Source organism: Oryzias melastigma, linkage group LG14, assembly GCF_002922805.2.
Source record: "Oryzias melastigma strain HK-1 linkage group LG14, ASM292280v2, whole genome shotgun sequence".
NCBI classification, from domain to species: Eukaryota; Metazoa; Chordata; class Actinopteri; order Beloniformes; family Adrianichthyidae; genus Oryzias; species Oryzias melastigma.
In genome coordinates this window covers 11,633,732-11,648,005 of record NC_050525.1, presented here as the reverse complement: position 1 = coordinate 11,648,005, position 14,274 = coordinate 11,633,732, and the positions used below count along the sequence as shown (strand labels likewise).

Here is a 14,274-nt window from a genome sequence, read left to right as displayed (position 1 = left end):
TTTTTTAATGTGGTATAATGACTTTCTTTTAAGCAAATACTACATTTTTTTATCATTTTACTACAATTTTCAATCAACATTATTGCCCCCACTATTTGTCTGCCTTTTGAACTACTGGAGGAAAAGTGTACAGAAAGAAAATAAATACAAGCTGTGTGTCTTAATTCCAACCAGATTCTTGTTGCTGTGACACACCAATCCACACTGGAGCCACAATCTATTTCCTCGTTTCATAAATGCTAAACTAACTGTACAAAAACTCCACTTAGACTGACCACAAGTCTCTGAACAATTCAACCTTCCAAACAAATTCTGCCCCACCAGAAGTGACGTCTTTATGGTGATTATTTTCTGCAACTTACAAGCCTAAGCCACGTCTTAAATTCTAAATCTTAATAGATATATATTTAAAAAAACAAATGTTCCCAGATTTATGAGGGAAGCTCATTTCTCAACTATGCTAGATTCTAGTGGAAACGTGGAAGAAAAAACTCCAGAGTGACAGAAAAAGAAACGCCATTTGTAAAATTGAATTGGGTCACACGCAGTACTAGTACTTAGAATATCAAGTGCTTAAAATCAAACCCAAGTCACCCTAGTTTGGAACTTATGGTCTGTGAAGTGTAGAAAGAAGGAAGTGTAAAAATCTGCCCTGTTTACTCACTGGAATCCTCCAGTCTGAGTGAAACTCATTTAATTAAAGTACAAGGCAATCTCAGAGCAAACTAGCCCCACCATCTGTGAGGAAAATGAGTGTGGTTTGAGCTTTTTACTTGACAAAACACATTTCAAAGTGCAAAGGAAGTCTGAGAAGATTCTTGAGTTGTCAGTACAGTCTCTTTTCAGTACGTCATAAAACAAAAAATAACTGATGGTGTTTAGAGAAGATGACTGCAGCCAAAAGATCTAGTAATGTTATCAAATGAGGAGCTTAGTCAATGAGGGCAGAGCTGAGCACATCCAAAGCTGCTGTGGCATTCGGCAGGTCAAAGCAGCTTGGGATTGCTCTGATAAGCTTTTTATGGGCAGATTTGATAATTTTGAGACTTGTTAGTTTAAGAAAATATATATATTTTTTGCTATATCTTAAATTTACCATGAATACTATTTGTTGCAGTAAATTGTAAAAGTTGTTTGTGTTTAGTTTTATTTTTCAAAGAAACTTTTTAAAGGTCCACACTGATGAAAATCATGTTTTTGGCATTTAACATTTCTCTCCTGATGGAGGACAATAAGAATATTAAGACTAAACTGTGTTTTTGAGTCCTTTTTTAATTAAATCACTGTGAGTCAGGAGCAGACTAAAAAAATGCAGTCGGAAAAAGCTTGTGGTTGTGACGTAGAATCTACTACGGCAAGCGACAAGCTCCCTGCTCTCGCTGTTTTTGTTGCACCAGTAATGTCAGATTGCTATAAAGGATGTAAACAGATGATGATGGGAAGGGAAGGCAGGGTTGCTCAGTCTGAACCATGAGGTGAATTACTAATGAACTACTGCCAATCTGAATAAAGTATGTCCAGTAAAGTATTCTTAAAATTGGTTCAATCATCACCTTGATGGAGTCAATCAGGTTATCGATAAAAAGAAGCCTCTTGATCTCTGTGACAGCAAACGCGATGAGCAGCACCACCTCCTCCACCAGCATCACGGTGTCCTTATCCGTCAGGGAGACGTCATACTCCAGATATGACCTGCAGAAGAAAGCATGATGAACAAGCCGAGCACACGCTGAGATCCTATGATCAGGACTAATGCAGGTGGAGAGACAAACGGACGGACTCACTGAAAAGGGTGGATGCCAGGGTTCCAGCGCAGCAGCTCCAGCAGCTTATAATAAAGACGGAGAGGGAAGGTGATGCACATGATACCCAGGCAGACATGAGAAAGCACTGTGATGGCGCTCAGCTGGAAGATGCTGGCCAGACCAATCACCAGCCCCGTAAATACCACACCTGTCCGCCTCATGCTCCTCCAGTACACCAGATCCACCACTGCAAAACACACAGGAAGGAAGTCGTGCTGGGTTTTAGGAAAGAAAGGGATCTGACACGCTTCTCTGGCGCTCAAGCTGTTGTGTTTTTCACTGAAGCTAAAGGGACACATTTCAATCCTCAGCTTCTCCTTCTGTGTCTATTTAAATCTGCTGTTAAGCTACAAAAAATCATCTTAAACTGTCTGAAGAAGAACAGGAACACACTTTATTGGAGGGAAACATCACAACAAACGTATTAAGAATCAATTTTGTTGGGGGTTTTTTTGGTACAAAATGAGAAGTTTTGAACGTTTTCCTAGAAATGAAATGTATTTAATTTTAAAGTTGTTTATTTTGGCTAAATCTTATTTTGTGAACGTAAAAACATGTATGTTAAATGCAGAGAAATCAATCTGTACAACAGCACTAATGTAGTTTTATGTTTTTCTCATAAAGTTCACCCAAGACAACACCACAAAAACTAAATATGGTCATAACTTGACCCCAAACAACACCTGACAGAAGAAAGGTAATTCCCTCCCTTGAGACAGTTTGAGACACACAACAGCATTCACTCAACAAAAGGATCCCATTTAAATGAGCCCCATTCTGCCCATCTGTCCACACTGGACTCAGGCTTGATTATTTTTTTTTTTCATGTGATCCCAGCTGTACAACCAGAGGGGGCCATTTAAAATGGGAGCTGACAGCTGGAAAGCAGCTCTGCCTCTTTGTCGTTCAAACTCACACTCCCGGTTTCCTTACGTTTGGTGGCCATTTCGGCAGCGATCCTGCTCGCTCCTCTTCCTTCCTTCTGCTGCTTTGCACTCCAGGCTTTTTTTGGCGACCCCAGCTCCGTCAGCAGTATAAGGCCTGCCTGGCCTAATTTTATCCCGTATTGGATACACCCTTGGCGGATTCACACACACACACTTCAACTTGGGAACTTGAGACTTCAGCATGTGGATGTCCCCAGCCTTCACAGAGTCTTCCTCATCGACAACCAAACACAAGGAGGCCTCTGCGTGCAGCTGTGGGGACAAATGCTTCATGTAAAACATGTCACTTCACTTTAGGATAATAAAAGTTGTACAATTTGGTTAAAATTTTCTAATAATACTTGACCTACTTTCAGACCCACAAGCTGATGGCATCAATGCTACGGTGCATCAAGGCAGTTCTTAAGGCAAATTAATTCCCACCAAGTATTGAAGATGGACATATCATTTTGAAAATACTTTATTTTGCTTGATTTAATGTGATCAGAAGCAGGGGTGGGGTTATATAAGGTTTCTTCAGCCCACCCCCTATCAAGCTGAGACAGAAAGAAGATTTTTTATGCAAATGGGTTCTAAGTTTACTTGCTATCATGTTGACATACTCATTTTTGTCAGTCAATAATAATGTAACAAAAATGCTGCTTTGAATTAACATCTGTATTTCTTTATTTGATCTTTTTTTTGGTTATGCAAGGATTTTTTTTCTGTTTCTGTTGAAAAGATATCTAAATCTAAGTGTAATCTAAATCCCAGTCTCATAATTTCTGTGTTTATCTTTTTGCAAAAAAGGAGAGGTAAATGGTGATTTCTTTACAGTATTCTAATTTCCTGCTACCCCAAATTATGCATAAACATAAACAAAAAAAATCGGGACATCAATAATTAGACAGTTGGCCCTGAATCTATATTCTATAAAAGTTTAATTTTTTAATGGAACTATGGAACTGAATTCACTTTACCATGATATTCTATTTTTTGGAAAGGTCTGTGCAAGTCCATTTTTTTTTTTTGGCCCAAAAAAAAAAAGAAACTCTAGTGCAGGGGTCTGCAACCTGCGGCTCCAGAGTCACTTGTGGCTCTTTTACCTCTTCACAGTTGCTCTCTGGATAAAGACAAAATAGAATAATAGTATTTTTTCAACTAAAGGTCAATAAATTTGCATTTATTTCATTTAGATTTGTAAAGTTTATACATTTACATTTGAGGTGGACCTCAAAAATGCACTATGAAAAGGTTTTTACGTCAATGTCTTTTATTTTGAAAGGAACTCATACAGGCTTCTATCAAACGTAGAAAATAATTTCACACGGTGAGAAAATGCTGGTTTCTTTTTTATGTTTCTGTTTTTATTATGACACAAAAGAAGCAACATTCATATTTATTATTAAAAAGTACATTGTAATGAATTCAAATCAGTATAAAAATATGACTTTGTGGCTCCTGCTAAGTTTTGATCAGTTGAAAACAAATCCAAATGTCTCTTTTACTGTTAAAGGTTGCAGACCCCTGTTCTGTTGCATATATACAGGACAAGATGTTCCCAAATATTGGGTTTGTCTTGAAAAGCAAAATCAAGACAATAAAATAGAGCATTTCTGTCTTTCTCCCTCCAAGATTTAATTTTTTTCATCATCTAAAATGTTCTATTTTCTTTATGGAATTAGCAGATGAACTCTGGTTTATCGTCTGACAACTACAACTGTCCAACAAACGAGAGATTTGTTGTAAAAGTAGATTACTGATAGCATGTTTAATGTAAATAAAAGATCACATAAAGGAAAGCAGCATCCCACCATCACGCTGTTACTAAACGGCTAACAATCCTTTAATCCTCAAACCCCTAATCCCACAGATCGAAGGTTGAGATTACCCCTGGTGTGGGAGGGGCCCGAGCAGCAGATAGGAGGATGGTGGCAGAGTTTGAGCTCAGACGTGATAGTCACAGTGCACTGCGGACAGGGATTGGCGCACACAAATAGCTGGCCAATCACAGAGGAGGCAGGGAGAATAACAAGGCTGAGGGAGAGCTGCTGAAGGAGGAAAGAGCTATGAAAAAAAGCGAGGGAGAAGGGGAAATCATAGCAGCACAGAGAGGAGACCAGACGAAGAGGAGAAGAAGGATGCGTGGAGGGGAGAGCGGTGATCAGTAAGGTCTCCAGAGGAGCAGAGGAGATGAGGAGAGGAGGGTGAAGCAGGCAGAGTAGAAAACAGCCAACCGCTGAGGGAGCCATGCTCTGAGCTCTGGAGCTGCAGGGCTACTCAGACACCGCTGAGAGTCAGGCCTACAGCTGGGGCCTCCATCCCTGCCACCAGCACCGCAGAGGAAGATTCCCATCCCATCAGACGCACAGAGGAATCATGAGGACATCCAGGAAAGGCAGCGTGGAGATGCCTGCGTTTGTGCGGCAGCTGGTGAAAGAAACGGAGAAGAGGGTCAGCTCCTTCTTCAAAGGAGGCCGTGGAGGAGCTGCTGAGGGGGAGCAGCCAGGAGAAGGGGAGAAAGAGGAGGTCATGCCCAGCCCCTACCTGGACCGGCCAGTTCTGGACAAGCTGACGGAGGAGGGCTGCGCCCGCTGGGGCCTCACGTACGCCCTGGGGAGCATGCAGGGCTGGAGGGCCAACATGGAGGACTTCCATAACTGTGTGCCTCAGCTTGGTGGGGAGTTGGCGGACTGGAGCTTCTTCGCCGTGTTCGATGGTCATGCTGGCAGCACCGTGGCTCAGTATTGCTCCCAGCACCTTCTGGGTCACATCCTGACTGCAGGTAAAAAGGTTGATGATCTGCTGTGAAGTGGTTTTGTTGTGAATCACTTTGACTTTGTGCCCTCAGATGGAATTGGAGCTGAAGACAATCCTGAAAAGGTGAGGGGAGCCATCATCGAGGGCTTCATGCAGACAGACAAACACCTGCACTCTGCGGCCCGTCGAGAAGGCTGGGAGAGGGGCGGCACCACGGTGGTGGCAGCTCTCATTTCGCCCTACTACATCTACTTTGCCAACTGTGGGGACTCCAGAGCCATGCTGTGCCGGTCCGGACAGGTCTGTTTCTCCACTGAGGACCACAAACCCTTCAGCCCCCTGGAGAAGGAGCGGATCGAAAGCGCAGGGGGCTCCGTGTCCCTCCAGCGAATCAATGGCTCCCTGGCTGTGTCCCGCGCATTGGGGGACTTCAGCTACAAGGGGGCGGAGAACCGGACCCCCTGCCAGCAGATGGTGTCCCCAGAACCGGAGGTGTGTGTTGTGGAGCGCTCACCAGCAGATGAGTTCCTGGTGCTGGCCTGCGATGGGGTCTGGGACACCATCAGCAATGAGGAGCTGTGCGCCTTCATCCACAACAGACTGCGGGTCTGCAATGAACTGAGGGACGTCTGCGCTCAAGTCATTGACCTCTGTCTCTATAAGGTCAGAGCACCAACACAAATGTGTTAGAAAGTAGAACTGCAGCTTTTAATTTCACAACAATTGTTGACACTTTTGGAGAGGCTGGTTTTCCTTCATCCCAGAATCCAGAATTTTTTCCAACTTCTGAACCCAAAAACAGACTTTAATGTTTGAATGAACACTAAAGAACAGCTTGCTGAGTGGAGATATTGTCCTATAAATTAGAAGTTTCATTCACATCTGCATGACAGACTAAAGAATACAAATAATTAGATTATTTAATGAACAAACTGTGGAATTAAAAGCTCTCTCATTTATTTAATCCTTTTTGTCCAGTGGGCCGACTTGGCTGCCCTAATATGCACAACACACTCTTATATAAGATGCATAACTAAAAACGCATAAAAAAAGGAAACAAATCAATGACAATTTTGGGATTCTGACTGTGAAAAGCAGAGGCGGCATCATCCCCGGCTTCTGCTGCTTCTGGTACAATAGTCTGCGCAGAACCTTAAAATAGACTGCAGGGGGTGTCGGAACAGGTTGCATGGATTTATCCTGGGAGGATTTATTTCAGACAATCCCACTGTTAAGACAATCCAAAACACCCAACAATACGAGTGAATGGTTCGCTTATTTTCACAAACCTAACCTGCTAGCACTGATGCTGTGGACATCAAGTCACTGTTACGTAACTGAGTTTGGGTGCACACGGTGGCCTCAAAACGCCTCAGCCAATCTACGTTTTTGCTGCCGCGCCGCATCCCTGTGACATTGATGTGCTGACGTGAAAATAATCCCCCTAAGAGAGAGTTCAGGGAGGGGAAACGGCGCTCTGTGTGCTGACATTTGTAAGGTCAGCCGTCGTTAGTCACATGTGCTGACGCCGCTTGGCTTTCTTTTTACAGGGCAGTTTGGACAACATCAGCATCATTCTGATCTGCTTCCCCGGAGCCCCCCAGCTGTCAGCGGATGCACTGCACCAGGAGGCCGAGCTGGAGGATCTGCTGGAGGCCAAAGTGGCAGGTCTGACTCGCTGAGCTGATTTTAAAAAAAAAGGTGAATATTTGGGGTTCTCATGTTTGTGTATTTTGTTTTCTAACAGAAATTTATGAAGAGTTATGCTCCGCTGGCGAAGAGCCTGACCTCCTGTCTGTCCTCACTGTCCTGGCATCCACTGCCATCCCCGGATTACCACCAGGTGGAGGCATTCAGAGCAAGTAAGTCAGTGGAAAAGAGCATTTCACGCTCAGCAGTGTGACTGCAGCGGTGCATAAAACCCACCGTCCGGCATCTCTGTGTTGCAGACGGAACTGCATTATCTCTGCTTACTATCAACAAAGAGACACACACAACCCTGCAGTACCAAATGTGAGTACCAGCCTTTATATCTGGATCATCGTTCCAAACATTTGATCTACATATGTATTTTTCTTTTCTTCTAGGGTCTCGGAAGCTCTTGAGAAGTGGATTTGTTTTTCTTTGCAATCCAAAGAGGAAATGTAATCAGTGTAAATATTCCAGCTGTTTTTCCTCATGTGTGCAATCCAACAACAAAAAGGGAAATTATGAGCAAACCGTGGTGTTGGTTAACATCGCACATGCAGGCAAACACAATGCAAAAACAGACCTAATGAAGCTCTATAGTTTATATTTCTATGAGAAGGATATTTTGTAAGATTTGTCTTCAAAAAGACAGTACATATAAACTCACAAGACAGGAAATTCAATTTAAATAAGTTTGTAGCAGCACTGAGTAAAAACATACATGTTTACTCTTGTCAGGTTTCTATTTAGAAGAAATAATAAACAGAAAAAAACAGTTTGGCTTTGTGCTGCACAAAGGTAAACCCTATATTAAAAAACACAAATATACATCAATTTCTGACAAAAAAAGACAACTCTGGAGTTTTTCTGTCTGCTTAGAGTAACAAAACAAAAATCAAATATTTTATTGAAAGAAAAATTATATTTCACAATCTATTATATAAAATGCTTTCTAAAGAGGTGGTTATTTATCTTTTTTACATATCAGTTCAGAGTTTAAAGTTTACGTGCAACAACATGTCCTAAAAATTCCCCTAAATCTGACATTAATAAATGATCATGTCTTACAAAAAATCTGTACATCAAAAAAAAAAAAACATTGCTGGTCTTCTTCTAAACGTATCATATGTCAGAACATATTCTTTAAGTGTCTGTGAAATGTATTTTTTCTGTGAACTGGTTGATATGTGCTGTTCTGCCTTATTAATCTTTTTTAGAGTTGATAAAACAGCGACAGAAAAAGTGCATTTCTGCATGGATTCGATTTCTCCTGCATCAGTCTTCTATTATTTCTGTGTCATTTTCCGTGTGTAGAAAGGACAGGATAAGACTTCCATCTCAATAAAGGAGATCAAACCCCAAATGTCTTCATCTTGTTTTAGCTAAGATATGTAGCCTAACCGTTTGGACTTAATGCTACGAGACATTAAATGTTTTTATGGCTGTAACAATTCATTTTAACGACAATTTGATTTATATCATAAGTAGTGGTTGCTGATACAATTCATAACTCGATATCGATTCATTTTGAATTATCTGACTCGCTGACCTAAAATCCATTCAGGACATCTTTAGCCAAAAATTCAACCAGTGTGTAAATAATCCAAATCGAATTTTCAAATATTGACTTTTTTTTTTTATTTTAAACAATTTTATAATGGTTTAGATTTATTTAATTTACAACTCGCCTCAAACGTATCGATCTGGCTGGGTTAATAAAATTGATTAATTGATTTGAATTGACTTAAGCTTAAAAGATGAATAATAAATCCAAAAAAATAGAGATTGATCTAGCACATAAAGCTAAAGTTTGTTAGCTTGATGCTAACGTTTAATGGAATGTCCCATAGGATGGCTAATGCTAGCGCTTAGTTGACCTCAACATACATTGCTGACTAACCATTTGGGGTCTAAAACACTTTTTTGCTCATTCTGTGCTTATTCTTCTTGAAAAAAATGTACTGCTACAGCGCGATCAAACTGAAACGCCTTCCAGGAGAACCAGAACAATGTTTACAATGTTAATGATCTGAACATTTTTGTTAGAACTTCTCCTTTAGAGAATCCATGTAACACTGTACGCTATTAACAATCTCATTATTTCCCTAATACATTTTACAGTATGTGAATTGTATCAGATTAATATAAATATTATCAAAACATATAGCAGAATATTAATGTATTTCTAAACAAATGTGCCAAAATGTGTAAACTCAAAATTGAATTGAATTGAATTTAGTGGATCGTAAGGATAAAAAAAATCAGAATCATATTGACCCATGCATTGGTGAATTGAATCGAATCGATTCTATTCTAGACTATAAATCGATTTATCGATTAAGTTGATTGATTGTTACACCCCTAAAGTTTCTTCTTCTTTTTTTTGGTTTTGCATAGAAAAGGATACAGATGGAAAGCTTTGTTTTCTCTCGGTCTGTGCGACGCTGTTCCTGCCTGCTTGCCAAGCACTCACAGGCATAAGAGTGTCCTCTGCAGGCCGCGTTTGATTAGATCTTCTCCACTGAAAGGCCTGCATCTCTTTCAAGATAACTATGAATTTCAATGAAATGCGGCTATAAAGCAAGATGGGTACCTTTTGAGCCATCCGCCGGTTAAAGTGCATCTTTCTTGCTGCATTAGACCAGTTATGTTGAATCACATTGTAGATGTTTTACACTTGCTGCTAAACAATGCACAGGGAAGAGAAATCATTGTGTTTGATCTTCTGCTGTAATGACCATCACCTCACATATGTGCTGAGGAGGCTCAGCCACATATACAGCGCTCTTAAATCAGCAGTCCTCTTTGAGAGGCCCTTCATCGCCTCTTTCATCTGATTACTTTGGTGTGAGTCAATCACTTAAGGACATCAGACTCCTTTTCATAGTGAATTTTGTCTCTTTCTATTCCCCCTTGCTGAATCAAACGCATCTCTGACACCCAGAGTTGGTGGTTCTATGCTCTGATTTCTACAGTCAGTGTTTTTGAAGATTTGTTTCTAATATGGGGAGTCAAGAGCAATATGTACAGGCACAGGAATGTTTTGCTGCTATCTATCCACACTGGTTTCCTGTAGGCGGTTGTTCATGATAGCCAAGGCCCCCACCCCTCCAGAAAATCCATTCTGGTGGCCATAGCTCTGCCGTGGGCCCTGGTGAGCGGTTTCACTCAGCTGCTTCTGCAGCAGTGCCAGAGACACCTTATTGGACACGGTGAACTCGTTGACAGAGATCATCTCTTCAGACAGACGGCGGCCCACTTCAGCCGCAGCGCCGGCTTCCGTCTCGCTGTCGCACACCGTCTCCACGGAGCCGTCCGTGTAGCGGTGTCTGCCGGTGGGGCGCTGGGATGGAACGGGCTGCACTGCGTTGCGCTTCAGCCGTCTTTGTTTGAAGTGAGTGGGCCTCAAGTTGTGCTTGTTGCCCCGGAGGCAGGAGCAGCAGAAACCCCGTACGGGGCAAGAGCGGAGCGGGCGGTGTCCTGAGCAGACCAACTTCCCCAGAATCCAATTCAGAGTTTGCTTGATGACAATTGAAATCACATTAAAGAGTGAGTAGATACAGCATACTCCCATCAAGATGAAAAGGCAGTTTCCCAGCCGGTAGGCCCCCTGAGATTCATAATGCTCCCTCTGACTGCTCACCAGGTCCCCAAAACCAATAGTGCTGAAGGCCACAAAGCAGAAATAAAGAGAGTCCAGGTAGCTCCAGTCCTCCATGGAGCTGTACAGAGTGGAGGCGCTGCAGGCGATCACAACAGACGCCACCCCCAGGATCAACATCACGTAATAGACAGATGGTTTCCAGCCTTCCAGGCTGTCCTCCTCACCAGGTGACTCCTCCCTGCTCGACATGGCCCCCAACGCGCCACACTTCAGCCGACGCTCGTGACACCAGCGCATGATGTAGGCCAGCATGGTGATGATCCTCTCCAGGAACAGGTTGAAGAAGAGGATGGTTGCAGCGCAGCCTATGAGGCCATAGAAGATGAGGAAGATCTTTCCTGCTATGGTCGCTGGCGTGGTCATGCCGAAACCTGGTGAAACAAGCAAAGTGAGAGTCTCAGAGGTCAAAACAACATTAAGACGCCATTTTCTTAACATGCTGTATCCCTTTTGGGGTCACAGGGTCACTTGAGCCAAACCTGGCTACAGGGTCACACACTTACAATCACACTTAGGGACACTTTAAAGTAACCAATCAACCTATAAGCATGTTTTTGGACCACGGGAGAACTTTCAAACTTGAGATTTGAACCGGGGCCTTCTCACCGTGCATCCCCCTGACTAGCTGAATGCCTCTAAACTTCATGAACTGACCTATGGTGGAGACCACGGTGCCAACAAAGTAAAAAGCTCCAGAAAAGTCCCAGCGCGGCCTGAGCGTGCCCACTCGGATCCCAGCTCCGTTCGCCTCCTCGTACTGCCGCAGCAGGGTGTGCAGGGCGCCCAGGTTGACCCGGTACCGCCGGGTGAAGTTCTCCAGCTGCTCCTTCCAGAGCGAGCGGGCGCGGAGCTCGAAAGGGTGTTCCAGTGCGGAGAAGATGGCAGCGCCGCACAACATGTAGAGGAAGATGAGAGCGGCCAGCAGGCAGAAACGAGCGTTGTCCTCATTCATGGGGGCTCTGGGGCAGCAGCAGCCACCTGCAGCCCTCCTCCGAGCCATGAGCGCAGCAGCCGCACACAGACACCACCGCAAAACCATGCACTTTCCCCACCGGGTCACACATGCATCCTGCAACACAAAATGCATTTTTTATCTGTAAATGTGGGATAAAATATCTAAACATTCATGACAGAGAGAAACTGTAAAAGTAAATTTTTATGCTTCATTTTCTACATTAGCAAAAAGAAAATCAGACTTCACATCAGTGTTCCTCATAAGTCCAGCAACAAAACAAGTTACAATAAAGTCGACTTATTAAAAATATGCAAGACACGCTGTGGTGTAATCAAAGGCAAACAGTACCTGGCAATCCACTGCTTGAGCGCTGCTGATATGCGTGCGCTCCCTCCATGCATCTGTTGAACAATGACCAGAGCAAGCCTCTTGAGCTTTTTCTTTTTTTTTGTGCAAACTGAGAGCTTGTCTGATGTTTCATCTGTCACACCCTGACATCATCCTCTCCAGCAAACTCTGCTCCTCCTCCTTCTCTGTGAGCATTCCCAGATTGGTGCGTCGTCAGTTATCTTTAAAAAGCTCTTTCCCTTGCTTTCAAGCCCTCGTCACATCTTCATTAACCTCACAGGGCAGACTAAATGCTGCTTGAATATTTGTAAATCAAATTTCTTTATTGCGTCCACCACTGAAGTGCTCAAAGAGGCTTTAAGTCTTTCAGTTAATTAAAACTTAAGTGTAAAAGGCAAAAACGGTGCTGTTAAAAAAGATTCTTCTCGGAGATGAAGCTTGCAGAGCAGCTCAGAGGCCTTTTTGTTGTTGCTCCAGACTGTGTGGGAGGATTTCACGGAGTATGACTATCACTTTCTCTGTCTGTTCATCCCTTTAATCTTGTCTGGTGGTGTAGTTAGGGGCAGGGGGTTCTCTCCACCTGTCGACTCACCGAGAGTGACAGACAGGTGTAAGAGAGACACAGCACATCTGCTGTGACGTCAGAATAACCCAACTGTGACCCTGCTTTGTCTTTTTGCTATAAAAAATGTTATAACATGTTTCTATTTAAAAAAAATGCTTAAAAATGTGATGTGAAAAGTGTGATTTTACAGAATCTTGTAAAAAAAAAAAGATCAGTTCATGCATTTATGTATGATTATTTCATGAAAAACATTAACTACATGATAAAAAATGTATTTCCTTTTATAACAAAGGGATTTCTCAAGAACTCTCAAGAAATATTTTTCCAGGAAACATAATTTCCACAAATTCTCTACTGATGTCCAGATCTGAATCTGTGATGGAGAAAACCTCTTGCAGCACTCTGACTTCTAGTTTATTTTACACCACACAAACCCTTTTAATAGGGTATTAGGTTACAATTAGATTCAATCTCAGAGTAAATGTGGGATATCTAAAAAAAAGAAAGTGGTCAACAAGAGAGAGGTGTTTTATACACACTGCATGTCCTTATAATTGGTTTCAAAGTGTGTGCAAAACAAATGAAGTTGAAAAAAAATGGCTTTGTTCATCTAATCAATGCTCTTTTTTTCTGTTCAAATTAATTCCTCCAGTTCCTAGAACACAACCAATCAATATCTATCAGCGGTGAAGAAGGAGCTGAGAGTCAATGTCATTAGGAGCTGAGAGCAATTTCTCTACAGGGTAAATGTCCATCCATCTTCTAGTCCTGCTGTGGTCCGTGCAGGGTCACTGGGGGGGTTGCTTCAGGGCAAAGGCAGAAAACACCCGGGGCAGTTTACAAGTCAATTGGCCACACATTTAAGGGCGATTTAGTCACCCATCACTAATATCAAGCCTGTTTTTGGACAATAGAAGGGTCAACCTAACATGAAACTTGAGACAGAAAGAACCCATCTGGGATTTGAACTATCTATTTCCATCCACAAAGCATCAAATAAAATATGAAACCCATTAGAATACATGTGCCGAAAAATGTGATGTCAGGAATTCAAACAGAAAAGTCAGAAAAACAGCATTAAAGTAGACAGAGAGATGCTTTCACTTCTGTTTTATTTATTTTATTAGAAACACTACCCCATTAACATGAAAAAGGAAGTAGCAAAAAATATTTTAGGTTCTCTGAAGGATGGTAAAATACAACTAAATGTTAGTTATGTTGTTGTGCTGTTTGCAACCCAGATAAGTTTTTCTTTCATGAACTCTATTGTACTCAGAATTCACACATGCTCACTATGATTAACATCCTCCATTGAAATAACCATAACTGAGTTTGGAATTAATCGAAAATCAGGTACAGCAAACATTTACAGTTTTATCTTTAGATTTTCTGTAGATCATGCAAATTAAATAAAAATAAAATAAATCGAGGTGATATCTTCAAAGCAAATTATTTTTTTTTACAACTGATAAAAACTCTGTATTTCATCATGGATCTCTCACCTTACCATATTAACGTCTATGTTGCAGAAATTCTGTACTTTCTTTACCATATCTACGTAA

The 14,274-nt window shown here is 42.0% G+C and overlaps 3 protein-coding genes across 3 annotated transcripts in view; 1 reads left to right on the top strand and 2 right to left on the bottom strand.

The window, feature by feature from the left end:
• The window catches only part of rtn2b (reticulon 2b), a 6,063-nt gene extending 2,871 nt beyond the window's left edge, over window positions 1-3,192 (bottom strand). The window contains exons 1-3 of the mRNA XM_024265951.2: window positions 2,739-3,192; window positions 1,785-1,992; window positions 1,554-1,692 (exon numbers count right to left, since the gene is read on the bottom strand). Coding sequence (XP_024121719.1) covers window positions 1,554-1,692; window positions 1,785-1,992; window positions 2,739-2,751 — 360 coding nt within the window. The 5' untranslated portion in view covers window positions 2,752-3,192. The remainder of the gene's footprint in view (window positions 1-1,553; window positions 1,693-1,784; window positions 1,993-2,738) is intronic.
• Window positions 3,193-4,744: 1,552 nt separating this feature from the next.
• On the top strand, window positions 4,745-8,543 carry ppm1nb (protein phosphatase, Mg2+/Mn2+ dependent, 1Nb (putative)). Its single transcript, XM_024266785.2, has 6 exons — window positions 4,745-5,516; window positions 5,583-6,154; window positions 7,042-7,159; window positions 7,239-7,353; window positions 7,441-7,504; window positions 7,579-8,543. The coding sequence occupies exons 1-6, from the start codon at window positions 5,111-5,113 to the stop codon at window positions 7,594-7,596; spliced, it is 1,293 nt and encodes a 430-aa protein (XP_024122553.1). The 5' UTR covers window positions 4,745-5,110; the 3' UTR covers window positions 7,597-8,543.
• A 963-nt stretch (window positions 8,544-9,506) lies between these two features.
• LOC112142506 (potassium channel subfamily K member 13) lies at window positions 9,507-12,176 on the bottom strand. The gene is made up of 2 exons (XM_024265941.2): window positions 11,499-12,176; window positions 9,507-11,215 (listed from the first exon to the last, which is right to left on the bottom strand). Exons 1-2 carry the CDS (start codon window positions 11,929-11,931, stop codon window positions 10,230-10,232), a joined length of 1,419 nt encoding a protein of 472 aa, XP_024121709.2. The 5' UTR covers window positions 11,932-12,176; the 3' UTR covers window positions 9,507-10,229.
• Window positions 12,177-14,274: the final 2,098 nt, after the last annotated feature.